We start from the raw sequence: 24,097 nt of genomic DNA, 5'->3' as shown, positions 1-24,097 counted from the left end.
CACTGACCTTAAAGGTATTTTTCTTGAGGTAAAATGAAGGTCAAAAATGTGTTTTGGTAATTAATATCTGTTAAGGATATTTTCAGTATTAACAAATGTTCTCAGCATATTTTTGACGGATATTAATTATCAAAACACGTCTATGAACCGTCATTTCCCCTTTCTTGAAGGGATTTCTGGCTGCAAAAAAACAAAAATGCTATGAACACAACAATCCAAATACAATCTCTTACATACATGTGAGCCCCACACATGTACACACACCAAATGCAACCTCTAACATATATGTGTGAACGGGCCCTACATATATGTGAAAGATTGTGTTTAGTATTGTTGTGTATGTTGCACTTTTGGTGAAAAAATTAGATCAAGAAGTTACCCTCAAGTATACAAGTAGAACAGAGCTCGATTGCAAGATTCACGCGTCAAGCAAGACTGAAAGGGGTTCATGTTGTCGGGTGTGCGGATCTTTTAATCCAGAATATAAGATCATGAACGTAATACAAAGAAATTTCGACAGGAGGGTACAGTTGTATGCCCAGAAAGAATGGGAAGATGAAAATTTAGAGCTTCCTTTTCTTTCTTTCTTTTTATGGATAGAAAGTAATCTCTCAAAGGATTCAGACACGCACGCGACTCCGACACAAGCATGGAATGGTGTCAACGAATTGAAACCCAATGGACTGGTCTGGGAACAACAATCAGGGCTTTACAATGGCGCATTGTCCAACTCCCATACAGGCCCACTGAACTGTTCTAACTGCTCTGTTCATTTATGTCCTAATAGTGTTGACGACAACCATGTCCAAACACAGATGTATTCAAAACATATGATGCACATAAAATCTACTCAAAATAGATAGCTTTGAGTACGTCTTTATCCAAATTTGCATCCATATGGCCATGAAGACATCATGAGTTTTGAGTAGTCTTTAACTTCCTGCAAATTTTAATCACGAAAATTGATCTCACCATCAAAAAAGTATACATGTACTATCTTTTCAAAATGCTACTATGTGCGGGAGCCTAGTTTTTTTTTTTTTTTTTTGAACGCCTGGGAACCTTGTTGGGGAGTATCTTTTTGTGCTAGTACCATGACTTATCGAGGTGGGAAGTACTGGTTTTGAAAGACAACCCCTTATACCAGATTATATCCCTTGCAACTCACAAGTTGATTTTGATTGTTTAAAAAAAAAAAAAACTAGTCGATCAATCATCAAACAGCAAGGGCCACACAAAGTCAAGGTCTGAACATTATAAATATGGTGGCCATGTTTCAATTGCTTTCCCCACACTTGGAAATAAACTAGCAAGAGCTTTCTAGTTGCACTTCCAAAATTCCATCCACAATGAATTTTTACTCAGAATCCTATGCCAAAAAAAGAGGAAAACAAAATGGAGGAAAGCAGATTTAAGAACTCAATTTATTGTTGAATGAAACGTAAAACTGATGAGACAATGTGCAAAGATCCAGTAACTACAATAATACCTGGTTGATCCCCCATTCTTGCTTGGAGAATCTGATTTCCAACCCTCATGGAGGTCATTAACGATCTCTCGGTTGCTAATATAGTTTTGCATTCTGGTTTGACTACGGAGTGAACTGATTGATCATCCAATGAGCTACGGAAGTCTTCCACACCATTGTCAACAATATCAACACCTCCCTCTTTGGAAGCTTGGATCCAACAATCTTTTAATACAGATGCGGAAGTCATTCGGGACTTGTCTCCAGCAATGTCGACTTCTGTCAGAAATACAGCCTCCAGTTTTCTAGCTGAAGGAATGAGGTAAAACAAAAGTTAGACCTATTTTTGGAAAAAAGAACGCAAGAAAAAAGCCCTTGCAAGTGTGAGCCATCAAAGAACTTTAAGCTTTGACTTCGAAATAAGACTAGAGTTTTATCTGAAGCAAGAATTCGGGCAAGGGAAAAGTATTAAAGGAAATAGAAAAGTTGAAGGATATTTCCTTTTCTTACTCAAATACTTGATCCAAATACAGACCAAGACTTTTAAGTACATCCCAAATGGCAACATGGACCAGCAATTCTGAACGACGGGAGTATTAATCATCTAAAAGAGCATCATGGTTGCAAAGGTGCGACATATAGATAAAGTAGGCTCTACCAAATCATTGTGTTTCCCTTTTATCGTATCCCCAACCAAAACAAATGATCACACCAAACACAGAGAAGGCCAAAAAGGGGGCCATACCTGAAAGTAGTTCTCTGGCAAAGCCTGAATGATCTTTGTCACTTGCCATTGCAACCACAAGAACCAATTTTGCCTTTGGAAACGTCATCTCAATTGTATCTGCCAAAGCTCTCGCAGATTCCTTGGTATGTGCTGGAAGACAAAGATAATAGAGTAGTTAGTACTAAGAAATCGTACATAAATGTTGAACATCGACAAATGAGGATACTTAGTGGACAAGCACAAGATACAGATTATACAGGTCCAGCTTATAATAAAGCACTAGCAAAAATTAAGGAATTGGACATCAAACCTCCATCAAGCAATATAGTGGCTCCATGCAGTCCTAGTGCCTCAGCTTCCTCAGATGTTAAAAACTGACTTCTCCCAAGCAAACATGTGTGCTCCAAACCGGAGCGAATGGATCCATCTGAAACTTTCAAACCTGAAACTCCCAGGAAAGTGCCAAGAAAAAGTTTTAGAAATTAATTCAACCAAGGATGCATTTTCCAGCCCTTGTGGTTGGACTACAAATGTTCTTCGTTATTTTGCCTATCGAGAGCAAGGCTCATAGTGCCATACAACAGTAAAGATCTTTCTTAAGAGGTGAATTCATGATGGAAACTAAGTTACTGTACTTGGAAACTTTGAATTACAAAAAATGAATATAAATATACAAGATCTGCACCTTGATCACGAAGGCAGAGAGATGCACAAGTGGCAGTTGCAGCATTTTGAAGTTGGTGAGATCCAAGCATTGAGAGTCTCACATCAAACAGCTCGATGAACTGCATAAGTTTAAGATGAAGGTGCATGTCCATATAATATCCAAACATATCAAATACCAAAAAACAAAACAAAAGAAAACCAATGCCGCGAGTGCGTACCAGTTGAAAATCCTTCTCAATTTGAATCACTATGTCACAGGATTGGCAAGGCTTACCATATAACTTGCTAAACCCTCTTATAGCACTTTTATTCCCAGGATCACATGCAGATAGTACAGTTGAAGACAATGAGGATGCCTGGTCACGAAGAATATGCTCAATATGTGGAAGGAACGGTCCTCCTAGAACCACCTGAAAAGATTAACCAAGAAGCATTGTTAAGTTAGATCATCCAGAACCAAACAATGGGAATGCGAAACCAGTGGGACCTTATACAATTAAAGGCCAGCAAGACTGGGCGGTTCAAAGGTTATTGGATTACAATTAGCATGCAAACATAAAACTATGATACATGCTACTCACAACAAAATCTTTACCTGGCACGCAACAAATATAACACTACAAATAACTCGGTATGGTATAGATAATTATAATCTCATGGAAGGTCACCCTGATGATCAGCCAAGGATTGTATACCTTTTCTTTTGTATTTGTTGTCAATTATTCAAATAGAGGTAGGGAATAGCTAACTGATCGATTCCCTTTTGGGACTAATGGCTCGGACACAATGGTCCTACAATTGGTCTTAAGTACGAAATTTTGCCTTCAGCTTGGTTACCCGCAGGAGTACCCGTTTCTATAGAATATAGAAGAGAAAAAGTCCTGAATTCCTGATTATTTCATTTTAAACGATTAGGGATTGGAAGAAGGAATCACTAAACAGAAAGACATGAATTGAGAGAAAAGTTCCCTCACTTTAGGCCTTCAACCATTTTCCCTTTATCGGAAAGGTTGTTATCTTCACATTTTCCTCTCCACTTCTGCATTCAGAAATGCCACAAATTGGAGCCTCCACCCTACAGCCACAACTAATACTCCACACCAAGACCACCATTAGCAAGCTATTGCATTCTTCCCAAGGCCGTAAATGATCCAAGAGGAGCTGGATAAAGGTTGCTTGAGTTCACAATAAAAAATAACGGACTCCTAAATATTAAGCTTTTCTTGTCTTTTCTTTACCAAGGTCGTGCTTTCTATGAATCCTCAAGCCTTAATAGCTAATCGAGCCAAGTTCTAACTTCAACCTTCCAAACGTGACCATGTTCGATTCACTTGTCTTATGAGGCAATCCCAGGCAAATGTGTAGCCTATGATTTTTATAAACTCGGTCTTCTTGGCAACACTGTCACTAAAACCACCACAAATACAGAAGAGAGTATTCACACACCAACAACTAGCAATGCATGGCATTCACATATCTAACTAGCCCGTATCACATCTCCCACTCTAAACATCCTCTCGTCAACATGCTGGCCACCTAAAACCACAATCAGATCAGCATAGACATTCAGCAAGTGGGAGTATGGTAGCAATAATATGGTGCAGCTGCAAAAGGGTACAACACCACGTATGCAAAAGCGATTCTCCACATGGACTGCAGTTCACAGCTAATTGGAAACAAAGAAAACCAGAAAAGACAATGACGTGACATTACAGGTACGCATATGTGGCCTTGTCAGTCTTTAAAACTCAAGTTGACCTACAAAAGCCTACTCCAAGCCGATTTCAAATAATAGCCAGACAAGTCCAGCATCATTTAGGGACCTCGACTGGACTGCAACCTATGCGCAACAGACTATTGATTTCCAAAGTTGCAAAAAAGTCTATTCCAATTCCGCAACCAAGGGCCATCAAATCCATTAGAAAATACTACAATGTCTTACCGGGGATACAAAGGCGGTGGATAATTAATTAGTAACAGGTTTCATTGACCACTGAAGAAATCATGTAGTATGAATTGGTCGCATTGGATGTTTGGCGATATAACCGATAGGTGGGAGTCCCATATCCATAAGGCCCATAACCAAGTTACTCTACACACACTGTAACACAAGTGTACCATGCAAAGTTGAAGCTGACCAAAACATGCAAAGTCCAAGTTGCAATAATGGAGAATTGAAGGCAAAGTGCAATTAGAATGGAAGTTTTTTTTTTTAATGGAAGTTAGAATTAGCATAATGAACAAGACGCATATTCAGTACGAATATTTAGGAAGAACCACCAAACTGGACGGCCATGTTTGATTATTCCTGATTTTGCTATTGCAATGCTTTCCAAAGAACCCCCAAGTGCATCCAGATGTTCGGCACCAACTGTTGTTATGATTGCAACAGCAAGATCAGAACTAGAGATAACATTTGTTGCATCCCGTGCTCCACCCAATCCAGCCTATTGAAACGGAAAAAGATAATCTTTAGCCGAAGTTTGGCCTTTCACTCTTTGTAAACATTCAAATTTAACAAAAGAAACACTACAAGACCTCACTAGATTATTGAGATCCACAGTTCGCTATGTTACTTCATTGAAGAATGCCATGAAAGGGGGTATATTCCACCCAGTAGTGTCATGTAAAGAAGTTAAAGTTTCTTTAGAGAGATATAGGGAAAGATGTTAAACCTCAATAACTGCAATATCTACTTTCTCTTGAGCAAATAACCTGAATGCTATTGCAGTGAAAACCTGAAATTGTATGGCAAGAACAAAAGGAATTAACAAAATGGAAGCAAATACACCAGTAGCATTAATGCTAGATCTAGTTTATAGGAGACAATCTAAATAGACAAAAGAAAAAAAATACTCAAAAAATTGAGAATATCAACATGACTCACAGAAGACAGGGAGAGGGAGAGGGAATACGGGAGTAGGTGGTTCTATTGGGGGAACTGTCGAATCAAGTGAGGGGTAGTGGGGAAAGTGCAAAGAACCTAGGGTGCACATAACAGCCAATTTATACTTTCTATACATAGAGTCGCTTAAACGCAAATTATACTTAGTACTACGATGGATGGCAGTGCAACCAGATGAAATTTTGAGAAGCAAAGGGAGTGCACCAAAAAGAAGGGAAGTCAAGCTAATTAACCAAGATATATAATTTCAACTGTGGTTTTGAGGAACTTGAAACAAACGATTGCTTCAAGCCTCAAGGGATATGTAATGAAAAACTGTTGGTTACTAAGTTTCTCTTAGACCATTCACAAATTTTCTTAGCTTACATTCTATGTAATTGTATATTTTACAACTAACACTGATACTGCTATGGATGTAAACAACTAATTACCTCAAAATGACTGAGACGTCCACTTTCAAATTGCACAGCCTGGTCAAGAACATTTTTAATCCTTTGAAACAGTGAATTCAATGCCTTCACTGATACTGGCTCACCAGATCTTCCAACTGATATGCGTTCTCTGATGGTCTGAATATGTGGGCTGAACAAAGAAAACAAATCCTGATGACGAAAAAAAATCATTTTTTATCATGCAAATGGGAAAATGCTTCGGAAAACCAGAGCAACCTGTAAAGTAAAGACAAATTAGACAATGATACCTTGTATAGCAGCCAACAGAATAACCTTCAGCTCGTAAAATGTTGGAGAGGAATGCAGCAGTTGATCCTTTTCCTTTAGTGCCAGCAATGTGAACGGACTGGAATTCATTTGTGGCAAGTTAAAAAATGACTAACAAACAAGTGGAGTCATGTAAAACCAGATACTTTGATCACATACCAGAAAAACAAAACTGAGCAAATGCAGAATTGAGAAAACCCAGATTATGAATATGAAATTAGATTGACAAGAATTCTCAATTCCACAACTTCGATTACTGACAAAAACAAATACCGTGTAGTGCTAAACCAGAGTCAAACCAAGCAAACACAAACACACAACACAGAGAAACACAAGGATTTACGTGGTTCCCCAATAATCGGGTACATCCACGGAGGGGCAGCGGATTCACTATATTTACTGGAGGAGGATTACAACAATCACTCAGACTCACACAGTATTGCCTCACAATCTACTCGTGTATCACTCTCTTCTCTCTGATTTCTGATACAAAACTTTGAGCCAAAGGGTCTCCATTTATAGGCCATTCAAAGAATGGCTGTCATGCCATTTTCAACAAAGGCTGCACCTCTCAGCAGCCCATGTGGTTCAACAAAGGCTGCACCTCTCAGCAGCCCATGTGGAGAATTGATGCCAATTGTCAACAATCTCCACCTTGACGACAATTCTCCAAAGGTCCGATGTTGCCCCCAACACACAACACTGCCCCTCTGCGCCCTTAGGCGCGCACTGCTCGAGAGATGTTGATCAAGTCCAAGCAATGTTGGAACTTGATCCCTGTAACTACTTTGGTGAGCATATCCGCAGGGTTATCTGCAGTCGGAATCTTCTGAAGAAGAACATCCCCTTCCTCTACAATCTCCCTGATGAAATGAAACCGAACATCGATATGCTTGGTGCGGGAATGGTGAACCTGGTTTTTCGCCAAACAGATGGCACTCTGACTGTCACAAAAAACCTCCACGTTTTCTTGAACAATTCCCAAGTCCTCAATCAAATCATGTACCCAAATAGCTTCCTTGAAAGCCTCTGTCACTGCCATATACTCTGCCTCTGTAGTAGACAAAGCCACCGTTGACTGTAACGTTGACCTCCAACTGATTGGCCCTCCAGCAAGTGTAAACACATACCCTGTAGTCGACCGTCGCTTATCTAGGTTACCAGCATAATCGGAATCCACGTAACCAACCAAATGCTGACCAAGTTTTCTGTTTCTCTCGTACTTCAATCCAACATCCACAGTACCCTGAAAATACCGTAGAATCCATTTCACAGCCTGCCAGTGCTCTTTCCCTGGATTGTGCATGTATCGACTGACCATGCTAACTGCATGTGAAATGTCCGGCCTCGTACAAACCATAGCATACATCAAAGCTCCCACAGCATTGGCATAAGGAACCTGAGCCATTTGCTTCCGTTCGTCTTCCTTCTGCGGCGACATCGATGCACTAAGTTTAAAATGAGCGGCCAAAGGTGTACTGACAGGTTTGGCTTTCCTGTCAATCCCAAATCTCTGCAACACTCGCTTCAGATACTGCGTCTGAGTCAAACAAACTGTGCCTTTCGCCTTGTCCCGCTGAATTTCCATGCCGAGTATTTTCTTTGCCTCCCCGAGATCCTTCATGTCAAACTCCTTACTGAGTTGAGCCTTCAGTCTGTCAATCTCCACCTTGCTCTTACATGCAATCAGCATGTCATCTACATATAAGAGCAAATAGACAAATGATCCATCCGGGAGTTTGCAGAAGTAAACACAATGGTCAAAGTGACTTCTTGTGTACCCCTGCTCCATCATAAACCGATCGAAGCGCTTGTACCACTGTCTCGGCGACTGTTTCAACCCGTATAGCGACTTCTTCAGTTTACAAGCCCAATTCTCCTTTCCTGCAATTCTGTAACCATCTGGTTGACCCATATAGATCTCCTCATCCAGATCTCCGTGTAGAAAAGCGGTCTTGACATCGAGTTGGGCTAACTCAAGGTCAAACTGTGCTACCAATGCAAGCAAGATCCTGATCGACGAATGTTTGACGACAGGGGAGAACACCTCGTTGTAGTCGATCCCCTCTGTCTGTGCGTAACCCTTGGCTACCAATCTTGCTTTGAACCTGACTTTCTCAGATCCTGTACCTTCCTTCTTCGCATAAACCCACTTGCAGCCAATAGATTTCTTGCCCTTGGGAAGTTGAACCAAATCCCATGTCTGATTCTTGGAGAGTGAACCCATCTCCTCATCCATCGCCTCTTTCCACTTGTTACTATCTGTACACTGCACTGCCTCCCGGTAAGTGGAGGGGACATCATCGTCTGTCACTGGAAGTGCATAAGCTACTGTATCAGCATATCGAGCAGGTTTCCGGATTTCTCGCCTCGGTCTGCTGGTTGCAATGGATTCTGGCTGCTGTGGTATTTCCTGTAATGAAGCCTCCTCTTCAATAATGACATCCTGATCAACGGGTTGATCCTCAGGACGGCTGACTGTCTGAACAGTCTTGGCTGGAACAAGGGGAGTCTCAACCTCCGCCTGTTCTGAATGCTCCACCTGCTGCTGGGCATTCGGCTCCACATTCTCCTTGGAAGGAACCTGCTGTAACATAGCAGATTCGTCGAAAGTAACATCCCTACTTAGAATCACCTTCCTGGACTCGGGACACCAGAGCCTGTATCCCTTAACACCTGAAGTGAAACCCAAGAAAACAGCTTTCTTGGCTCGTGGATCTAACTTGGACTCAGTTACATGATAGTAAGCAGAACAACCCCAAACATGTAATGAATCATAATCTGTAACTGGTTTCTCAAACCATACCTCCATCGGAGTTTTCCCTCCGATTGCTGCTGACGGTAAACGGTTGACAAGATGGGAGGCATATTTGAGAGCCTCACCCCAGAACGCCTTGCTAAGCCCGGCATTTGACAACATGCACCGAACTTTCTCCACCAAAGTACGATTCATGCGCTCTGCTACTCCATTCTGCTGCGGCGTCCCCGCAACTGTGAAGTGTCTGACTATCCCCTCCTCCCGACAGACTTGGAGAAAAGGATCTGACTTGTACTCGCCACCGTTATCTGACCTCAGCTTCTTGATTTTCCTTCCTGTCTGCGTCTCCATCATTTTCTTCCACTGAAGGAAGATTGGAAGGACCTCATACTTGTGCCTCATGGTATAAACCCAGACACGTCTGGAGAAATCATCAATAAATGTCACGAACCATCGTTTGCCTCCCAAAGTTACATTTTTGGTCGGCCCCCAAACATCTGAATGAACATAGTCAAGAATCCCCTCTGTGCGGTGAACTCCAGTGCCAAACTTGACTCGAGTTTGTTTGCCCAATATACAATGCTCACAGAAGCCAACTTTCCCTGTCTTGGCCCCTTTCAACAAGCCTTGCCTTACTAAACCCTGTAAGGCCTTCTCGCCAGCATGCCCTAAACGCATGTGCCATAGCTTGGATGCATCGTCTTCGTCTGAGCTAGTAGTAACGGTCACTCTCCCTGTGACTGCGCAACCGTCTAGGAAATACAAGTTTCCTTTTCGGCTACCTTTCAAGACAATGAGCGCCCCTCGAACTATCTTTAGCACTCCACCCATCATCGTAATCTTGTATCCTTTCACATCAAAGGCTCCAAGCGAAATGAGATTCTTCTTCAAGTCCGGAACATATCGAACGTCTGTTAGCACCCTAATCGTCCCATCATGCAACTTCAAACGGATTGAACCTATCCCTTGGACTTTGCAAGCGGTGTTATCGCCTAGCAAAACAACTCCTCCATCGAGATCTTGAAAACTCGAGAACCAGTCCCTGTTGGGACACATGTGGTAGGAACATCCCGAATCTAGTATCCACTCATCTGAATGGTCAGGTGATGATGAAACTAATAATGCTGACTCTAGATCATCCTCTGTCTCCTCTGCAACATTTGCAGCTGGTTGTTTGTTCGGACAGTCTTTCTTCCAGTGCCCCTTTTGACGACAAAGGGCACACTCGTCTTTCCCCAATCTTCTCTCTACAGACTTCCCCCTTGATTTTGAGCGAGACCTCCTTCGCCCTCCACCACCAGTCCTCCTAGTGTCGGTTCTGCCTCTTGTTGTCAAAGCTGATGCGGACGGGTCACGGTGAGCTTGCTGATCCCTCTTCCGTACCTCGTTATTCATCAAAGCATTTGAAACGTCATTAAACTTGATTTCTTCTTTACCGTACAATAAAGTAGTAGTCAAATGATCATAAGTATCAGGCAATGAATTTAACAACAGTAAAGCTTTATCCTCATCTTCTATGGAAACGTCTAGATTTTGCAAATCAGCCAAAATCTTATTGAAATTGTTCAAGTGTTGGTTCATAGTCGTACCTTGCACGTACTGGAACCCGTAGAGCTTCTTCTTGAGATACAACCGATTCTCAATACTCTTCGTCATGTACTTGTTTTCCAATTTCTCCCATAGCTCTTTAGCTAACGTTTCCTTCATCACGAAGTATTTCTGATCCTTCGTAAGACAAAGTCTGATGGTGCCACAAGCTTGGCGATTAAGCTTTATCCAATCCTTGTCTGAAATGTCGTTCGGCCTCTCCTCTAACGTAATATCCAACTCCTGTTGATACAGAACATCCAAAACTTCGCATTGCCACATGCCGAAGTTACTTGTTCCGTCAAATTTCTCCACCTCGAACTTAGCATTGGAAACCGTATTCCTTTGCCCATAATTGTTCGAAGTGCCCTTGGGATGCTCGGTATTCTTCTCTGCAGAAGAAGAAACTTCCGAGGTCTCCTTAAACTCTTCTTCCGCCATTAGAACTCCTTAAACTCCACCCACGTGAATATCCGGTGCACAAAAACACCAAAAAAACGGCGCTTTTTAGCCAACCAACGGACAAAACACCAATGTCAAAGCTGAGTTGCGGAAAACGGAGTGCGGCGTTGGATCCAGATCGACGAGACGGTGTGAAAACCGCTCTGAGCTGGACTGGGTGTGGGCTGAACGGAACTGAAAATGGACCACAAAGCTACTGGTGCAACCAAAAAATCCTCTGTTTGACTTAGTCAAACGTGAACCAAGTCAACAAGGAAACTAAAAGTTGGCTAGACCTTTTTTCCTTTTGAGAGGCAGGGGATAATTTCCTTCTCCCAAGAAAATTGACCCCACGTTCACAGAACCATCTTCTTCAGATATATAAAAGAAAAACAAAAGATAAGACCCACTGTTCTTATTCTTTTCCTTTAAGCACGCACTGTTCTGGCTCCAACTTCAAACTGCAGGTGCGGCTTGCTCCGACAAAGAACGACGACGGCGATGGCTGTTCCGAGATCGTCTCGCCGAGGTGCACAAGACTTAATGATCAGATCTATTTTTCGATCACTTTCCAGTTCTGCGATTTCTGGACAGAACTCGTTGTACACGCAACTCCGTCGAACGGACCGTGTGGCTACTGTGGACCTCTGTTAACGACGGGCCTTGGTGCGTTGGAATCGTCTCGATGAGATGCACGAGACTCAGTGCTCAAACTGAGTGGAGGATCAGAAATCCGTGTTGTGATTTTCGGACAGAGACCCTGAAACAGAGACAACAATGGTGTTTTGTGTTCTTGGTTGCCACTACACTGCTCTGATACCAATTGTAGTGCTAAACCAGAGTCAAACCAAGCAAACACAAACACACAACACAGAGAAACACAAGGATTTACGTGGTTCCCCAATAATCGGGTACATCCACGGAGGGGCAGCGGATTCACTATATTTACTGGAGGAGGATTACAACAATCACTCAGACTCACACAGTATTGCCTCACAATCTACTCGTGTATCACTCTCTTCTCTCTGATTTCTGATACAAAACTTTGAGCCAAAGGGTCTCCATTTATAGGCCATTCAAAGAATGGCTGTCATGCCATTTTCAACAAAGGCTGCACCTCTCAGCAGCCCATGTGGTTCAACAAAGGCTGCACCTCTCAGCAGCCCATGTGGAGAATTGATGCCAATTGTCAACATACCGAAGTCACACTTTAACTTAACAAAAATAAACTACAACTGAGACATCTTGATTTCACTGCACTCTCTCAGTCTCAGCAACAAAAACATGAGATTTGTAATCTTCCACCCCTTTCCTTCATTTTCTCCACAACCAAACAAAACCCCAGGCGCCCATTCACTTGTCAAGAAATTTGTGCAGGAAAAATATTCCTGATAAAATTATAGTACATGAGAAGCAAAACCTTCATGCCTTCATTTGATATTACAAATTTAAAAGAAAATTGAAAAGTAGTAGTAGTTTAATTACGTAGAAACTAGTGTAGAAATAAAATTCCCGCAAAAACTTGTACGTTAAGCTAATCCTAATGGAAAAGTTAGAAACGCGAATCCACAACTATCCCTACTAACTTTTGCTCCATCTAAGGTCTCAAGTACAATCCCCTTGCCAACAACTCTTGGGCTCTTGGCCAAAAAAGAGGCTATAGGCATTAGTACGAGGTTGGCACAAGTTGGCCCGAGACACCGCATTAAAAAATAAATAAACTTTCCTACTACCCGAAAATAAAAACAAAAACTTGACGGAGCCCAAGTGAATAAAAATGCAAAGGAAGATAAAAACCGGACCTTGAAGTTGGATTGAGGGTTTCCGAGTAATTCCATTAACCTTGTCATCCTTCCGAGATCGAACCCTTCCTCGGAATCTGTTCCCGCGCCTCTGGGGACGCCGGATTTCTCATAGTTTTTCAAATTGTTCAAGTAATCCGTCAACTCCTTCAGTTCTGAGTCGTCGCCGGAGGTTGCGCTGAAGTATCGGTACAGTCTTAGATTGCTGCTAGCGATTGAAGCAGTTGCGGAAACCGGAGGGCACCTGGGAGTGCAGATGGAGGAGAGTCGACTGAGAAATTTGTTCAATTTCATTATCTTCTCCCTTAGCTCGGGAAAATCCTGTCCTCTTTTTTACGGCACCTCGTTGATTTCTAATTTTCCATGATCAATTGCTAAAAACGAATACATTGAGGGGTTAAGTGTTTGAGTTGAGACATTAAGGAGGCAACTTGGAAATGGGTAATAGTTGAGGGGGTTACTGTAATTTACCCTGATACGCTATTCATCGTCACAACAGGATCAACAGCAGCCAGGCCTCTCCTCTGACCCTCTTGGTTTGGTGGAAAAGTTTGGAAGTTGTAGAAAGGAAAAGGAAAGGAAGGAAAATAGAAAAATTTAGCATTGTGCACGGTATAATATGCCTCTCATTTCACTTTCATTTTCCTGTCTTTTCTCTTCTCCCACTTTTGCTCAAGTTCTAAAGAGAGCATAAACAAGGTGATTTTTTTGGGCAGAGAGAGAGAGAAGAAAATCCAGTTTTATGTAAGTTTTCTCCTATGTTATTTATATGAACTAGGGTTTATCATAGAGTTGGAGAATATTAAACATAAAATATTAAACTGAACTGGGGTTTATCCAGTTTTATATGAACTAGGGTTTATAAAATATTCTCCATAAGTTTCCGGTTGGTTTTGACTGTTTTCTTTTCTCAAGATTTTCCTTGAGGTTATGGGCTTGGTCCCTTTTATAAAATTCTGCCTTTCTCCAAAAAAAAAATATATTCTCCATAAATATTTGAACTGTTATTTTATGTTATTTATATGAACTATCATAGTTACCCAAATTCTTATGTACCATGTTTCGTTGTATTCAGCCTTTGAATCAAATGGAAAAGTTAGGAAAAACTGAATCATTATTATCAGATAGCCAACAATTGAGCTAGCTTTGTATAACAATTCTAGGTTCCAAAAAGCCCTAATTTTAGGAAAGCAAGTAGCTAGGATACAAATGCAAAGCAAAAAGATACAACAATGCCTTCATCCATGTAAAGGTTTTCAAAAGTCCAAATTTTCGAACAGTTCTAATTTGAGGATAAGGTTCTCTTTTTGGGGTCAGCCCAGTGGGTTGACAATAAGCACACAAGAGAATAAGGAAAACACATATTTCTATATATATTTTTATACTTTTTAATACACATTCACACTTTTTATTGTCAGCCCAATGGGCTGATTTTAAATTTTTCCTTGTACTAAAATGAAAGAAAATGGAGAAACAGAAAATAGGAAAGATTAGTGGAGGGAATGAGTCATTTACCAGTTTCGAATAAAGCCTAATAGCTTTAAGATTTCGACCTTCGATGATAGGGGAGGCGTCGTAGTGGTCGCCGGTTCAATAGTTGTTGCAAATGGGTCGACCGTGGGAGTAACGTTTGTTTTGGGGACGAAAACAATTATAGTAGTTTTTATTGCACAATAACCCTTCTACTTTTTCAAATACCATTGTTGCCACTGAGAATCTTTGGTCTTTGCCCTGTGCTTTAAAAAAAATAATAAATTCCTTGGACCGGGCCTTTTTATAATTTTTTTTTCGGTTTACCTAAAATAATTTCGGGTCACTCTAGCCCAAGGGGGCGTCCAAGCCCAAAGAGCTGCTGGGCTTATACCTGGACCGGCCCTACTGCCTCTGGTTTGAGAAGGTTTTTTTTTTTTGGAAAATGACGGCTAACAACATGTTTTGATAATTAATACCCGCCAAGGATATTTTTAGCATTAACAAATGTTCTCAGTATGTCCTTGGCAGGTATTAATTGTCAAAACACATCATGGGCCGTCATTTTCCCTTTTTTTTTCCTTTGTAAATGTTTGTTTTTGTTGTGATCCCCTTTATTGTTCCGTGAACTCCAGTTTCCTTGTTAACCCTAATTTAATCTCTTGGTTTCGACTTCTTTTCATGTACTTTTCCGTTCTTGTAAGATTATAAGTCTTGATTATTTCGGTAGTATTTTTATTTTTCATAACTTTTTGTTTAGTTTTTTGTCGTAATTTTTGGGATTCATCGTTCGTCTCGACAAGACAAATCGAAAAAGTATAAAAATATAAATCCATGATGAAAAAATTCAAATAAGATGCCACTTTAGACATATAAGATACTATTTGATACTTTTTTTCGTCTATAGTGAATTTTACACTTTTTAGACTCCTCTCGTCGAGACAGATAATTAATCTATAAAATATCACGCGAATCTAACAAAAATTTAAAAAAGGCGAACAAAATACAAAACGAAGAAGAAAATTAAATTTACGATGGAGAGTAATGTGATTCTCCAGTATTGTGGCTTTGTACTACTTGTAATTTTTTTTATGACCATAACTAACGTTTCTCTAAATTTTGTTTCTCTAACGTTGTGATGTGGTCCAATTTGTGTTTTTATATCCACCATATTTGTGCAAAATTTTGTGTTTATGTTAGTGTTTGTGTGTGTGCGTGAATCTCAGTTGAATTCAATTCCAAATTGTTTCCGGTACTCCATTATCCCACTTCGACGCAAAGTCCTTGGAAGCTCCGGTGCCATCAGGAGTACTGTATTGTTTAGTAATAAATATATATGCATACCTATATATATAATTATGTATTTTAATTTGGTAAGTACCCAGTGCCCAATTTCAATCTTTTCCTACTCCAGTACTTTCTCAATTGGGTTTGAAATCTTAATCAAATTCCTAATAATTTTTTTTTTCAATAAAGTCTCAATATTTTATGAGTTCACTAGTGTTAGTCCGTGCCTACGGCACTACGCATCCTGGTTGAAGGGGGATGGCAGTTGTGTGATTTAGGTGAAAATCATAGGTACTTAACCGGGAAGTGGGAGGATGCACTACAACCTTTGGATCAAATGAATCTAAGCCGTTCCAATAACTTGTCCCCACGTCCTTCTATTTTATAATAGAAATGTGTGTTCAAAAAAGTTTTTGGATAAAACGCAAACCAAACTAAAACCTGATCCGTCTTGCGATTTGGTTCTGGTCAAGTTCCTCTGATTATATTGGTTAAGTTTGGTTTTCCCTTTTTTAAACCATTTAGAATGGTCAAGATTTCTGGTTTTCAAAAAATTAAACCAATTTGGACTATGTTCTCCCCTACCCGTATCTGATTGGAACATGTGGTGGAATGATACTCAATGAGTTGGCGACAGCAGAGAAAATCATGGAGGAATCTACCCACCAAATCAACTGGTTGATTTCATTCATAATTGGGAGGAATATATGTTGGCAACAGCTGGGAAATCGTTGTTATTAAAGGAAAAGACAGTTAAGCATCCAACGGATCTACAACAGAGAACCAACCAAAGAAATGGAAAGAAATAACGGTTATTTGGGAGCCTTGGATCCCCCAGTTTTGCGCTAGACCCACGGTCGTTTTCTCTCACACACACTATATATACCCCTACAAATCCATCAACATCGCCATGCGCAAAGGATTACTTCTCTCTCTAGCTTTTCTCTCTCTGCAACTCTGAGCCGGCCTTGAGAGAGAAGAAGCTAGAGAGAGAGAGAGTATTGAAAGGATAGTTTTAATGGAGATCACAAGGGCTTCAATGGTGATGGTGGCGATTGTCACTCTCATTTTTGCCGTCTTTTTCCCTGCTACCATGGCTCATTCTGCCGCTCCGGCTCCCGCTCCGACCAGCGATGGTTAGTGTGCTCACCCTTTTCTGTTCGGATGCAAATAAAGTGCAAGAAATCTTTTTGTCCTTTTAAGTTTCAAGCAATGATACGGATACAGATGTCTATGCAAAGATCCGGAACCGTCCGATGCACGTGGGTCCCAATAACCAAGGACCCACACCCATCGATCAAAAGCATTTGTATCTGGATCTGTGCACGAACTTCTGAGTCAGTAGCATTTCTGTTTAAGTTTCTTAATTAAGCATTAATTTCCAAGAACACAAAGATCACTCATTTATTTGACGGATTTTGAAATTTATTTTCTTGAAAACCGAAATCAAATCTTCAGAAAAAACGAGAGAAAAAAAAGGGTTCTTGTTGGCAAAAGAACCTATTTTGAAAGGGTTTCACAATCTCAAGTATAGTTCCATTTTAATTGCATAATCTTATTACAAAGAGAAGAAAATAACTATGTTTATGGAGAGAAGATGAATTGACTAGAATTTGATATGGTTGCAGGAGCAGCAATAGACCAGGGGATAGCATATGTGCTAATGTTGGTGGCTTTGGCGGTGACATACCTGGTTCATTAAACATTTTGACGACTCCTCATGATCGAGCAATGCAAGAGAGACAAAGAGAGTGTGATTGAGTATGTATTTCAAGCAACGCAAGAGAAAATCCCAATTTTTGTAATTGCCAAGTATTGTCAATGAGGGTATCTTTTATGTTTCATTGGAGTGATTGAGGGATGGATTGTTTTTAGAGATTTCCTTCAGACAATGTTCTTGTCGTTACCATTCTTTTAGTTGATAATTCCTTTGTTGGTGTCAAAAGTTGTTTGTGTTTTCTTTAGTTTGCATAATCTAGGCCAGATGTTCTTCTTTCTACCTTGTTGAACTTCCAAAAAACAGAAATGCGCATAGAATTAACGAAGAGAGAAACCATCAATGTTTTGCATTAGCACCACTAAAGCTCAATTTCGTTTCCGTGATTCTGGTTTCATCTTTGATCACAACGCTGCAACGCATTTGTCAACATACATAAACTTTAAGACGAGCAGTTTCTCAGTGGATGCCTTGTAACGAATTCCATTAGACTTCCAAATCAATCCATAGAAAACCATGAACATTGCATATCTGCCGGTCGAAGAGTTAATTCGAATCAACCAAAGAGTCACAGAACAGATAACACCCAAAATTAGAGAACATGTTGTTCGGGCAAGAGAACACACAAGTGAAAAATAAACAAGCAATTGAATAAATAAGACGCGATATATGTGCTTCCGACTTAAGCAATTTGCCTAATCGTACTTCATGGGATTTTGGAGGATTTCACTGTGACGAAAACATGAACAAGTTACATATGGCAAGCAAAATAATACATGAGAATGTTCTTGTCGCATCTTTATGCTTCGGACAATGTTCAAGCAAAATATTACTAGTACATGTCAATGAGGGTATCTTTATGCTTCGGACAATGTTCTTGTCGTTACCATTCTTTTAGTTGATAATTCTTTTGTTGGTGTCAAAAGTTGTTTATGTTTCTTTTCTTTGCATAATCTAGATGTTCCTTCTTTCTACCTTGCGGCACTTGAATAAAAAGAAATGCTAAGAAAATTACAGATAACTTAGACTTAATGAAGAGAGAAACCATCGGTGTTTTGCATTAGCACCATTGAAGCTCGAATTCGTTTCCATGATTCTGGTTTCATCTTTGATCGTCTAAATATAAATTTAGACGATCAACAGTTTCTTAGTTGATGCCTTGTAACGGATTCCATTAGACTTCCCAATCAATCCACAGAAAACCATGACTTCGAGAGGAATGAAATTAGTGAGCCGAGAACATTGCTCTGCTGATGGAATAGTCAATTCTAATCAACCAAAGAGTCACGGAACAGATAACAGCCAAAATTGGATAACATGTACAGAGAGAGACCCGGACTTGTCATGAAGTTACATGGCGATTATGTAGAACATACTTCACAACTTCATAAAACGAAACCACAATCCCAACGGAAGGGCCAGCACGAGCAATACGGGGACCAACTCCTGTAAACAGTCCCTTCATGCTACCATCCCTGCAACAAACAAAATCTTATACTCAGGTACCACTGAATAAGGTACAACTGCTTTTATCTTGGTTTCAAAAGAATTTTCAGAACAGAGATAATGTCCATTGTGGAAGATGAACCGGTGCTTTCTTGGCCTTAAATCTTTCTCGTGCAACCTATATACAAGACCCATGGTCCAAAAAGGATTTCTTGTTCTTTCTAAATTTCTTCTTATTTTCCTAAATCAACCAAAAAGGAGGGGGAAAGATGTAGCTTCTGCTTCCTTTCCTTTCCCCAAATTGAGTCATTACATTGATCGAGCAGTTTAGTGGAGCTGGTGCATCATAGTCATCAGTGAAAATAGTCGACAAGTAGGAAACCTTCATGTTTTCCATTCAAACACAAGGAACATTACCGATTTTGGTATTAACCAAGTGTGCAAGAGTTTACATGAACAAAAGATATACATACCTCCACACCTCCATTAGCGTCTGCCTCGTTGTCATCCTCAATGCCCTAGCAAGATCCTTCTGAGACACGGAAAGGGAAAGCATACTATAAGTTCTATGTTTAAACCGCATGTTGTGTATGCTGTTTTTAACTCTAAAATCTGATGGAAATGAATACTTTTGACATCAGTTTTCTGGAAATAACCTCTATCTGCCTTCGGGTTTTTGCAACATCTAATGGACATGTAGCCGCAGACGCAAGGCTTCCTGCAACAAAACCAGCAGAAAAATTCGCCCCAAGGACTGTAGCTGCATTGGCTTCTTCACCAGTTAAACTAAGGAGTTTTCTTCTGATCTGTCCAATTATTTGTAAAACTGTAATCCATAGTACACAAAATATGGGAAAACAAAATATGGCAAACGGTTTTAAGAATAAATTCTCACAGGCTCAAGGGTCGACCAACAGATTGCAGAGAAAGGAACGTCACGGGCAAGCTGTGCGCCAAGGCCTGTCCACAGGGCACGGTAGTTCTGCCCTGGAATGAGAAAGACTGAGTTAATTTTAATTGAGAGACTGTAAGAGTAATTTTTAAACAAATATGGTGGAAATTCCAAGATGTTGATATAACCAACACATATTCACAAACATGTCTTTCATTTTAATTTTCTTGTTGCTGCAGCAATAAGTCTAGCTAGCCCTACCATTTAGGATGCAAAAATAAACTGCAAAGAGTATGGGACAGAAGTTCCATTGCATAACTTTACGTACAAAGATCATATCCAAGAGAATATTTCACTTTTCAGATTAACTAAGCTCGGTATCAAAATTATGATCAAACAAAAAAATAACTTTAGTTAACTTCAATAAACGTCCATGAATTAATTCCACTTCAGTATCTTAAACAGCGATTCAATCTATCATTGGGAAAGAGACAGGTAAAATGAAAGCAAACATAGGATCATCTTACAGTTTTTCTGTAGGTTACTTGAGCTCTTGACATGAGAGACAACTTCGAGTAAAGTTTTCCAGATGCCAGGAAGCTTCTTACCTCGATGAACCTCCTTAAATGCCTATAGGAAATCAAAACATACAAAATGATGGGACTTAGAAGCAACCACTGAATCTCGAAAAAGGGTAAATACAAGACAATAAAACAGAAGGTTATTCAATAATGAGAGAGAGAGAGAGAGAGAGAGAGAGAGAGAGAGAGAGAGAGAGAGAGAGAAAAGTTATCTAACAGGTATCTGATGTAGAACATAAGTTTGGCATTGCCTGCTGAAGCAACTAAATAAAATTTAATCGAATCTCACACAAATGCTCAGAATCTGCCTACCCACAAATTGGAATAAGTTTCACATTACTTTAAACTTTAACAGATCACAAGAATATAACTAGTACCTGCATGCGGGTTCTAGCCAGCTCAATAGGATAGCAAGTTGTGCAAGCTAGTGACCGTGACAATGAACCTGCCATCAAAGGGGCATAGGGTACCATGCTTGGAATATTTTGGGCTGTGAATTCTTCCAATTGGTTGCGGAAAATGTCATAACAAGGAAGGTAGATCCCAACCTGTTTAAATGGACAGATTGACCATTAATAAGGTCACATAATGACAAATAGGGAGATGGAAATGATGCACCCAACAAGACTTTCAGTAAAGGGTTGGCAACAAATCTGGCCCTGAGGTCACCAAGGAACTTACAGTAGGTATAGCCAATGCCAGACCTGCAGTTGTACCTCTCCATAGCCTCACAAATCCTTCCTGCAAAATAAAAGTGATAGATGATAAACCACGCAAATGCAGCCTAGCCTCTACAATAGCATAAGAAGCTTAAATGCGAAAACTCATAACAACAAATGCTCCTTGTTCCTAGTATATCTAATAATTACGTTAGAGCCCTAAAAACCATAGCCACTGAGACAGGACACACATATCATGTATGAAAAGACAATTTTCAAAAACAGCAAGAAAAAGCATTCTAGACAATGGAAAAAGGGCATGAACTATGAACCGAAAGTTACTAAGTTAACATTGGTTTTACAAATCTGATGTGCATAAACAAATTGGGAGTTTAGGCTTCAAAGTTTCGATAATCTGAAACCCTAACGGATGAAAGACAAATAGGTATAAATCCAAATGGGCCAAATCATTCCTGACACGTCTATCATGTGTGAATGAACTGGAGACGTGTCGCCCAAAATGTCTGAAACATGTCCAGTTAAAGAAATTTGCAGAAAAATATTCACGGCATCATGTATAGAGAACACAATGTGTCTAGCAAGCATCTGTGTAAGACAACCTGCTTCATAATGACACAATGTTTGTCACGGATGAAGGCCAAGAATGGGTGCCTAAATCTTCTGCCATAACTGACCCAAGTATTAAACTGCCGAAAAATGACTTCATAATGCACCAACCTGTCGAATGATTTTGTAGAAGACGTCTAGAGTTCCTTTGTAGCGGAAACAATCAGGAGGACAAATTGATACAGTGCCATGAATTCCAGCATGGGAACATGAAGGAGAACACCTTAGATCTGCAAACATCTGAATGAATATCTGGCATAGGTAAATTAACTGCCCATATCACTGCTGCAGTACAGCACAGAGCTAACATATCCAGGTTCCACGAATCCCAAACGAGAAAGACAGGTGACAAAATTTTGAACTTAATGCAATGTGAAAATAAGTAGTTCATGCGGCTTCAAGCCACCATTCCATGTGAATATATAAGGCATGCATTTTGGCTTTTACTGTTCTTAATCATAATCACAACCTAGTAAAAGTTTGTGCATAAATTTAGAAAGTACTACTTAATCCAACACTAACATAGATTATTTTCTCTATCAGAAGTACAAATGCATTGAGTACATACCATGTTCGGTCCAAAAAGGGCCATGCGACTGGTGAGATTACTTAGCGGATGAGTATGAGGAACTCCGGCAGCCTGCGCTTGCAACCTTGTCTGCACAACAGGATATATAAGTGTTCGTTACGACTAACAATCTGTTACCAGCACTCAAAGTTGAAGAAATCAGAAAGAGAATTTATATGTACTACTTGTGTACAGGAAGATAATATCATGTTGAAATACAACGCCACAAAGTGCATGTAACTTTGAAACGTAATCACATAATTGAAACGAAACAAAGAAACATAGTGATAATAAAAAAGGCATTGGTAGGAGTAAAATTGAAATTATAATGGAGATAGGTTTTATCTTTTCCTTCAAGAAAGACACTAAAAATTTATGTTTCAAAATTCCAAGCAAGTCTGCTGCGAATTTTTCTAACAAAAGAAGGCAAATTCTGTATCCATTAGTGATAGATTGAAACCCACTAGAGAACATAAAACCACAGGGAGGAAGCAAATTCAAATACCCAACAATTAACAAACCAAAGCAAAATAACAGGCTAGCTAAAACCATTAATCAAAGATTCAAAATAGCTTGAAACCTAAGAATGAGCAAAACAAAAAAAGTAACGATTGGCCATACAGAATGGTGTAAAAAGCACATACCTTGACAACGTCAAGTGGGTTGACAAGGATTGCCGAGAGGATGGCGGCACCTGCAGCAGAGAAGCCTCTCTCTAGTAAACCCAATTGACCACCTGAAGTGGTTTTGGAACTACTGTGAGGTTCAGGATTTGAACCTTCAATTCCCCCTCTCCTCACGGACACCGACGACACTGTGTCAATGATTGCAACTCCTGAACATTGCTCTATAATCACCCATGGATTCTGGGTATGCTCTGATTCTTCTACCATCTACTTGATCCTCTATCTCCTCAACCGTTCTCTCTGTTTCTCTCTCTACGCCCAAAACTAGATCAAAGGTCGGTTAACCTGTAAAAGTAGGTAAAGATGCTAACTTTTCTGCTGATTAAGCGGAAATCTAAAAGGGATATATCAAATTTTCTTTTCTTGAGTGTTGACCGAAGACCAAAGAGAGTAACTTTGAATGGGTGGAAGACAAATGATTCAGTTGCAGTAATTTCGAACAAAATCATAGTAACTGTTAAATATAATGTAAATCCTAACAACATAAATATCACGCTTCTGAAAGTTACATCAGAGAAAGAAAAAGACTACCTTGTGATCTTAGTTTTGGGTATTTGCTTCTGAAGCTAAAACATGAAGCGCTTTCCAAGATCCTTGTAGAAGAGAGAGAGAGAGAGAGAGAGTTGAAATATGCTCGCCGGAGAGGCGAGAGAAGCAGAGAGCTGACTTGGAATTAGGGCTACGTTTGGTTTGCTCCATGGAATTAGGCCCTCCGCTGTGGAAAATTTAATTTAAAAGCCAAAGAATAATTTGTCTTTGTAAAATAAAAACTTTAGTGGAATGGAGCCTTAAGCTGCAAAACCAACTTTTTATTCTGCAAACCCAACTTTTTATTATGAAGGGGCGACTCCTACGAAAACGGCCATTAAGAGGAGACTTGATTTGGGATTTGGGGGCTAAATTTCAATCTCCTATGCGAACCGACCTAATATGTATCGACTGTGCAAAGACAACATGCGAGTTCAGCACGGATAATTCAAGCCGTTCAATAATTTTAAAATAATTTTTTGAACAATTTCTAAAAAAATCAACTCAATCTAATTTTTTTTTTAAATCAGCTCAATCTTATATGTTTTGATCTAATCTTTCAA

General features: G+C 39.9%; 3 protein-coding genes across 10 annotated transcripts; 1 reads left to right on the top strand and 2 right to left on the bottom strand.

Moving 5' to 3' along the window:
- Positions 1–551: 551 nt before the first annotated feature.
- Positions 552–13,856, bottom strand: LOC131300741 (dihydrofolate synthetase). Of its 4 annotated transcripts, none has more exons than XM_058326714.1 (12): positions 13,545–13,856; positions 13,074–13,447; positions 6,467–6,564; positions 6,198–6,348; positions 5,537–5,599; positions 5,147–5,308; positions 3,080–3,271; positions 2,881–2,980; positions 2,506–2,637; positions 2,214–2,345; positions 1,490–1,777; positions 552–940 (listed from the first exon to the last, which is right to left on the bottom strand). In XM_058326714.1, exons 2-12 carry the CDS (start codon positions 13,365–13,367, stop codon positions 933–935), a joined length of 1,620 nt encoding a protein of 539 aa, XP_058182697.1. In that variant the 5' UTR covers positions 13,368–13,447; positions 13,545–13,856; the 3' UTR covers positions 552–932. The 4 variants fall into 4 exon arrangements, with proteins under 4 accessions (XP_058182697.1, XP_058182698.1, XP_058182695.1 ...); XM_058326715.1 differs by lacking the exon at positions 552–940 and adding an exon at positions 1,230–1,369; XM_058326712.1 differs by lacking the exon at positions 552–940 and having other exon boundaries at positions 1,230–1,777.
- Positions 13,857–16,717: 2,861 nt separating this feature from the next.
- LOC131300740 (arabinogalactan protein 41-like) lies at positions 16,718–17,775 on the top strand. The gene is made up of 2 exons (XM_058326711.1): positions 16,718–16,966; positions 17,459–17,775. Exons 1-2 carry the CDS (start codon positions 16,849–16,851, stop codon positions 17,530–17,532), a joined length of 192 nt encoding a protein of 63 aa, XP_058182694.1. The 5' UTR covers positions 16,718–16,848; the 3' UTR covers positions 17,533–17,775.
- Positions 17,776–18,569: 794 nt separating this feature from the next.
- On the bottom strand, positions 18,570–23,819 carry LOC131300739 (mitochondrial carrier protein MTM1-like). Of its 5 annotated transcripts, none has more exons than XM_058326705.1 (11): positions 23,538–23,819; positions 22,965–23,291; positions 22,321–22,410; positions 21,864–22,004; positions 21,148–21,207; positions 20,844–21,014; positions 20,413–20,515; positions 19,889–19,995; positions 19,650–19,799; positions 19,467–19,525; positions 18,570–19,022 (listed from the first exon to the last, which is right to left on the bottom strand). In XM_058326705.1, exons 2-11 carry the CDS (start codon positions 23,211–23,213, stop codon positions 18,890–18,892), a joined length of 1,263 nt encoding a protein of 420 aa, XP_058182688.1. In that variant the 5' UTR covers positions 23,214–23,291; positions 23,538–23,819; the 3' UTR covers positions 18,570–18,889. The 5 variants fall into 5 exon arrangements, with proteins under 5 accessions (XP_058182688.1, XP_058182691.1, XP_058182690.1 ...); XM_058326708.1 differs by having other exon boundaries at positions 19,889–19,980; positions 23,538–23,815; XM_058326707.1 differs by having other exon boundaries at positions 21,864–21,992; positions 23,538–23,815.
- Between the last annotated feature and the right edge of the window lie 278 nt (positions 23,820–24,097).

The sequence above is a fragment of the Rhododendron vialii genome, chromosome 9a (assembly GCF_030253575.1).
Source record: "Rhododendron vialii isolate Sample 1 chromosome 9a, ASM3025357v1".
NCBI classification, from domain to species: domain Eukaryota; kingdom Viridiplantae; phylum Streptophyta; class Magnoliopsida; order Ericales; family Ericaceae; genus Rhododendron; species Rhododendron vialii.
This window is presented reverse-complemented; position numbering and strand designations above follow the sequence as displayed.

Excerpts from the sequence above, each read along its gene's own strand:
- LOC131300741 (XM_058326713.1), bottom strand. The coding sequence starts at position 13,367 with ATGAAATTGAACAAATTTCTCAGTCGACTCTCCTCCATCTGCACTCCC. Across the intron at positions 6,349-6,466 it reads TCTGTTGGCTGCTATACAAG|CCCACATATTCAGACCATCA; the intron begins GTATCATTGTCT and ends TTCTTTGTTCAG. Across the intron at positions 5,309-5,536 it reads TAGATATTGCAGTTATTGAG|GCTGGATTGGGTGGAGCACG; the intron begins GTTTAACATCTT and ends CCGTTTCAATAG.
- LOC131300740 (XM_058326711.1), top strand. The coding sequence starts at position 16,849 with ATGGAGATCACAAGGGCTTCAATGGTGATGGTGGCGATTGTCACTCTC. Across the intron at positions 16,967-17,458 it reads TCCCGCTCCGACCAGCGATG|GAGCAGCAATAGACCAGGGG; the intron begins GTTAGTGTGCTC and ends ATATGGTTGCAG.
- LOC131300739 (XM_058326705.1), bottom strand. The coding sequence starts at position 23,213 with ATGGTAGAAGAATCAGAGCATACCCAGAATCCATGGGTGATTATAGAG. Across the intron at positions 21,208-21,863 it reads TCTACAAAATCATTCGACAG|GAAGGATTTGTGAGGCTATG; the intron begins GTTGGTGCATTA and ends TTTATTTTGCAG. Across the intron at positions 21,015-21,147 it reads TGGCATTGGCTATACCTACT|GTTGGGATCTACCTTCCTTG; the intron begins GTAAGTTCCTTG and ends CCATTTAAACAG.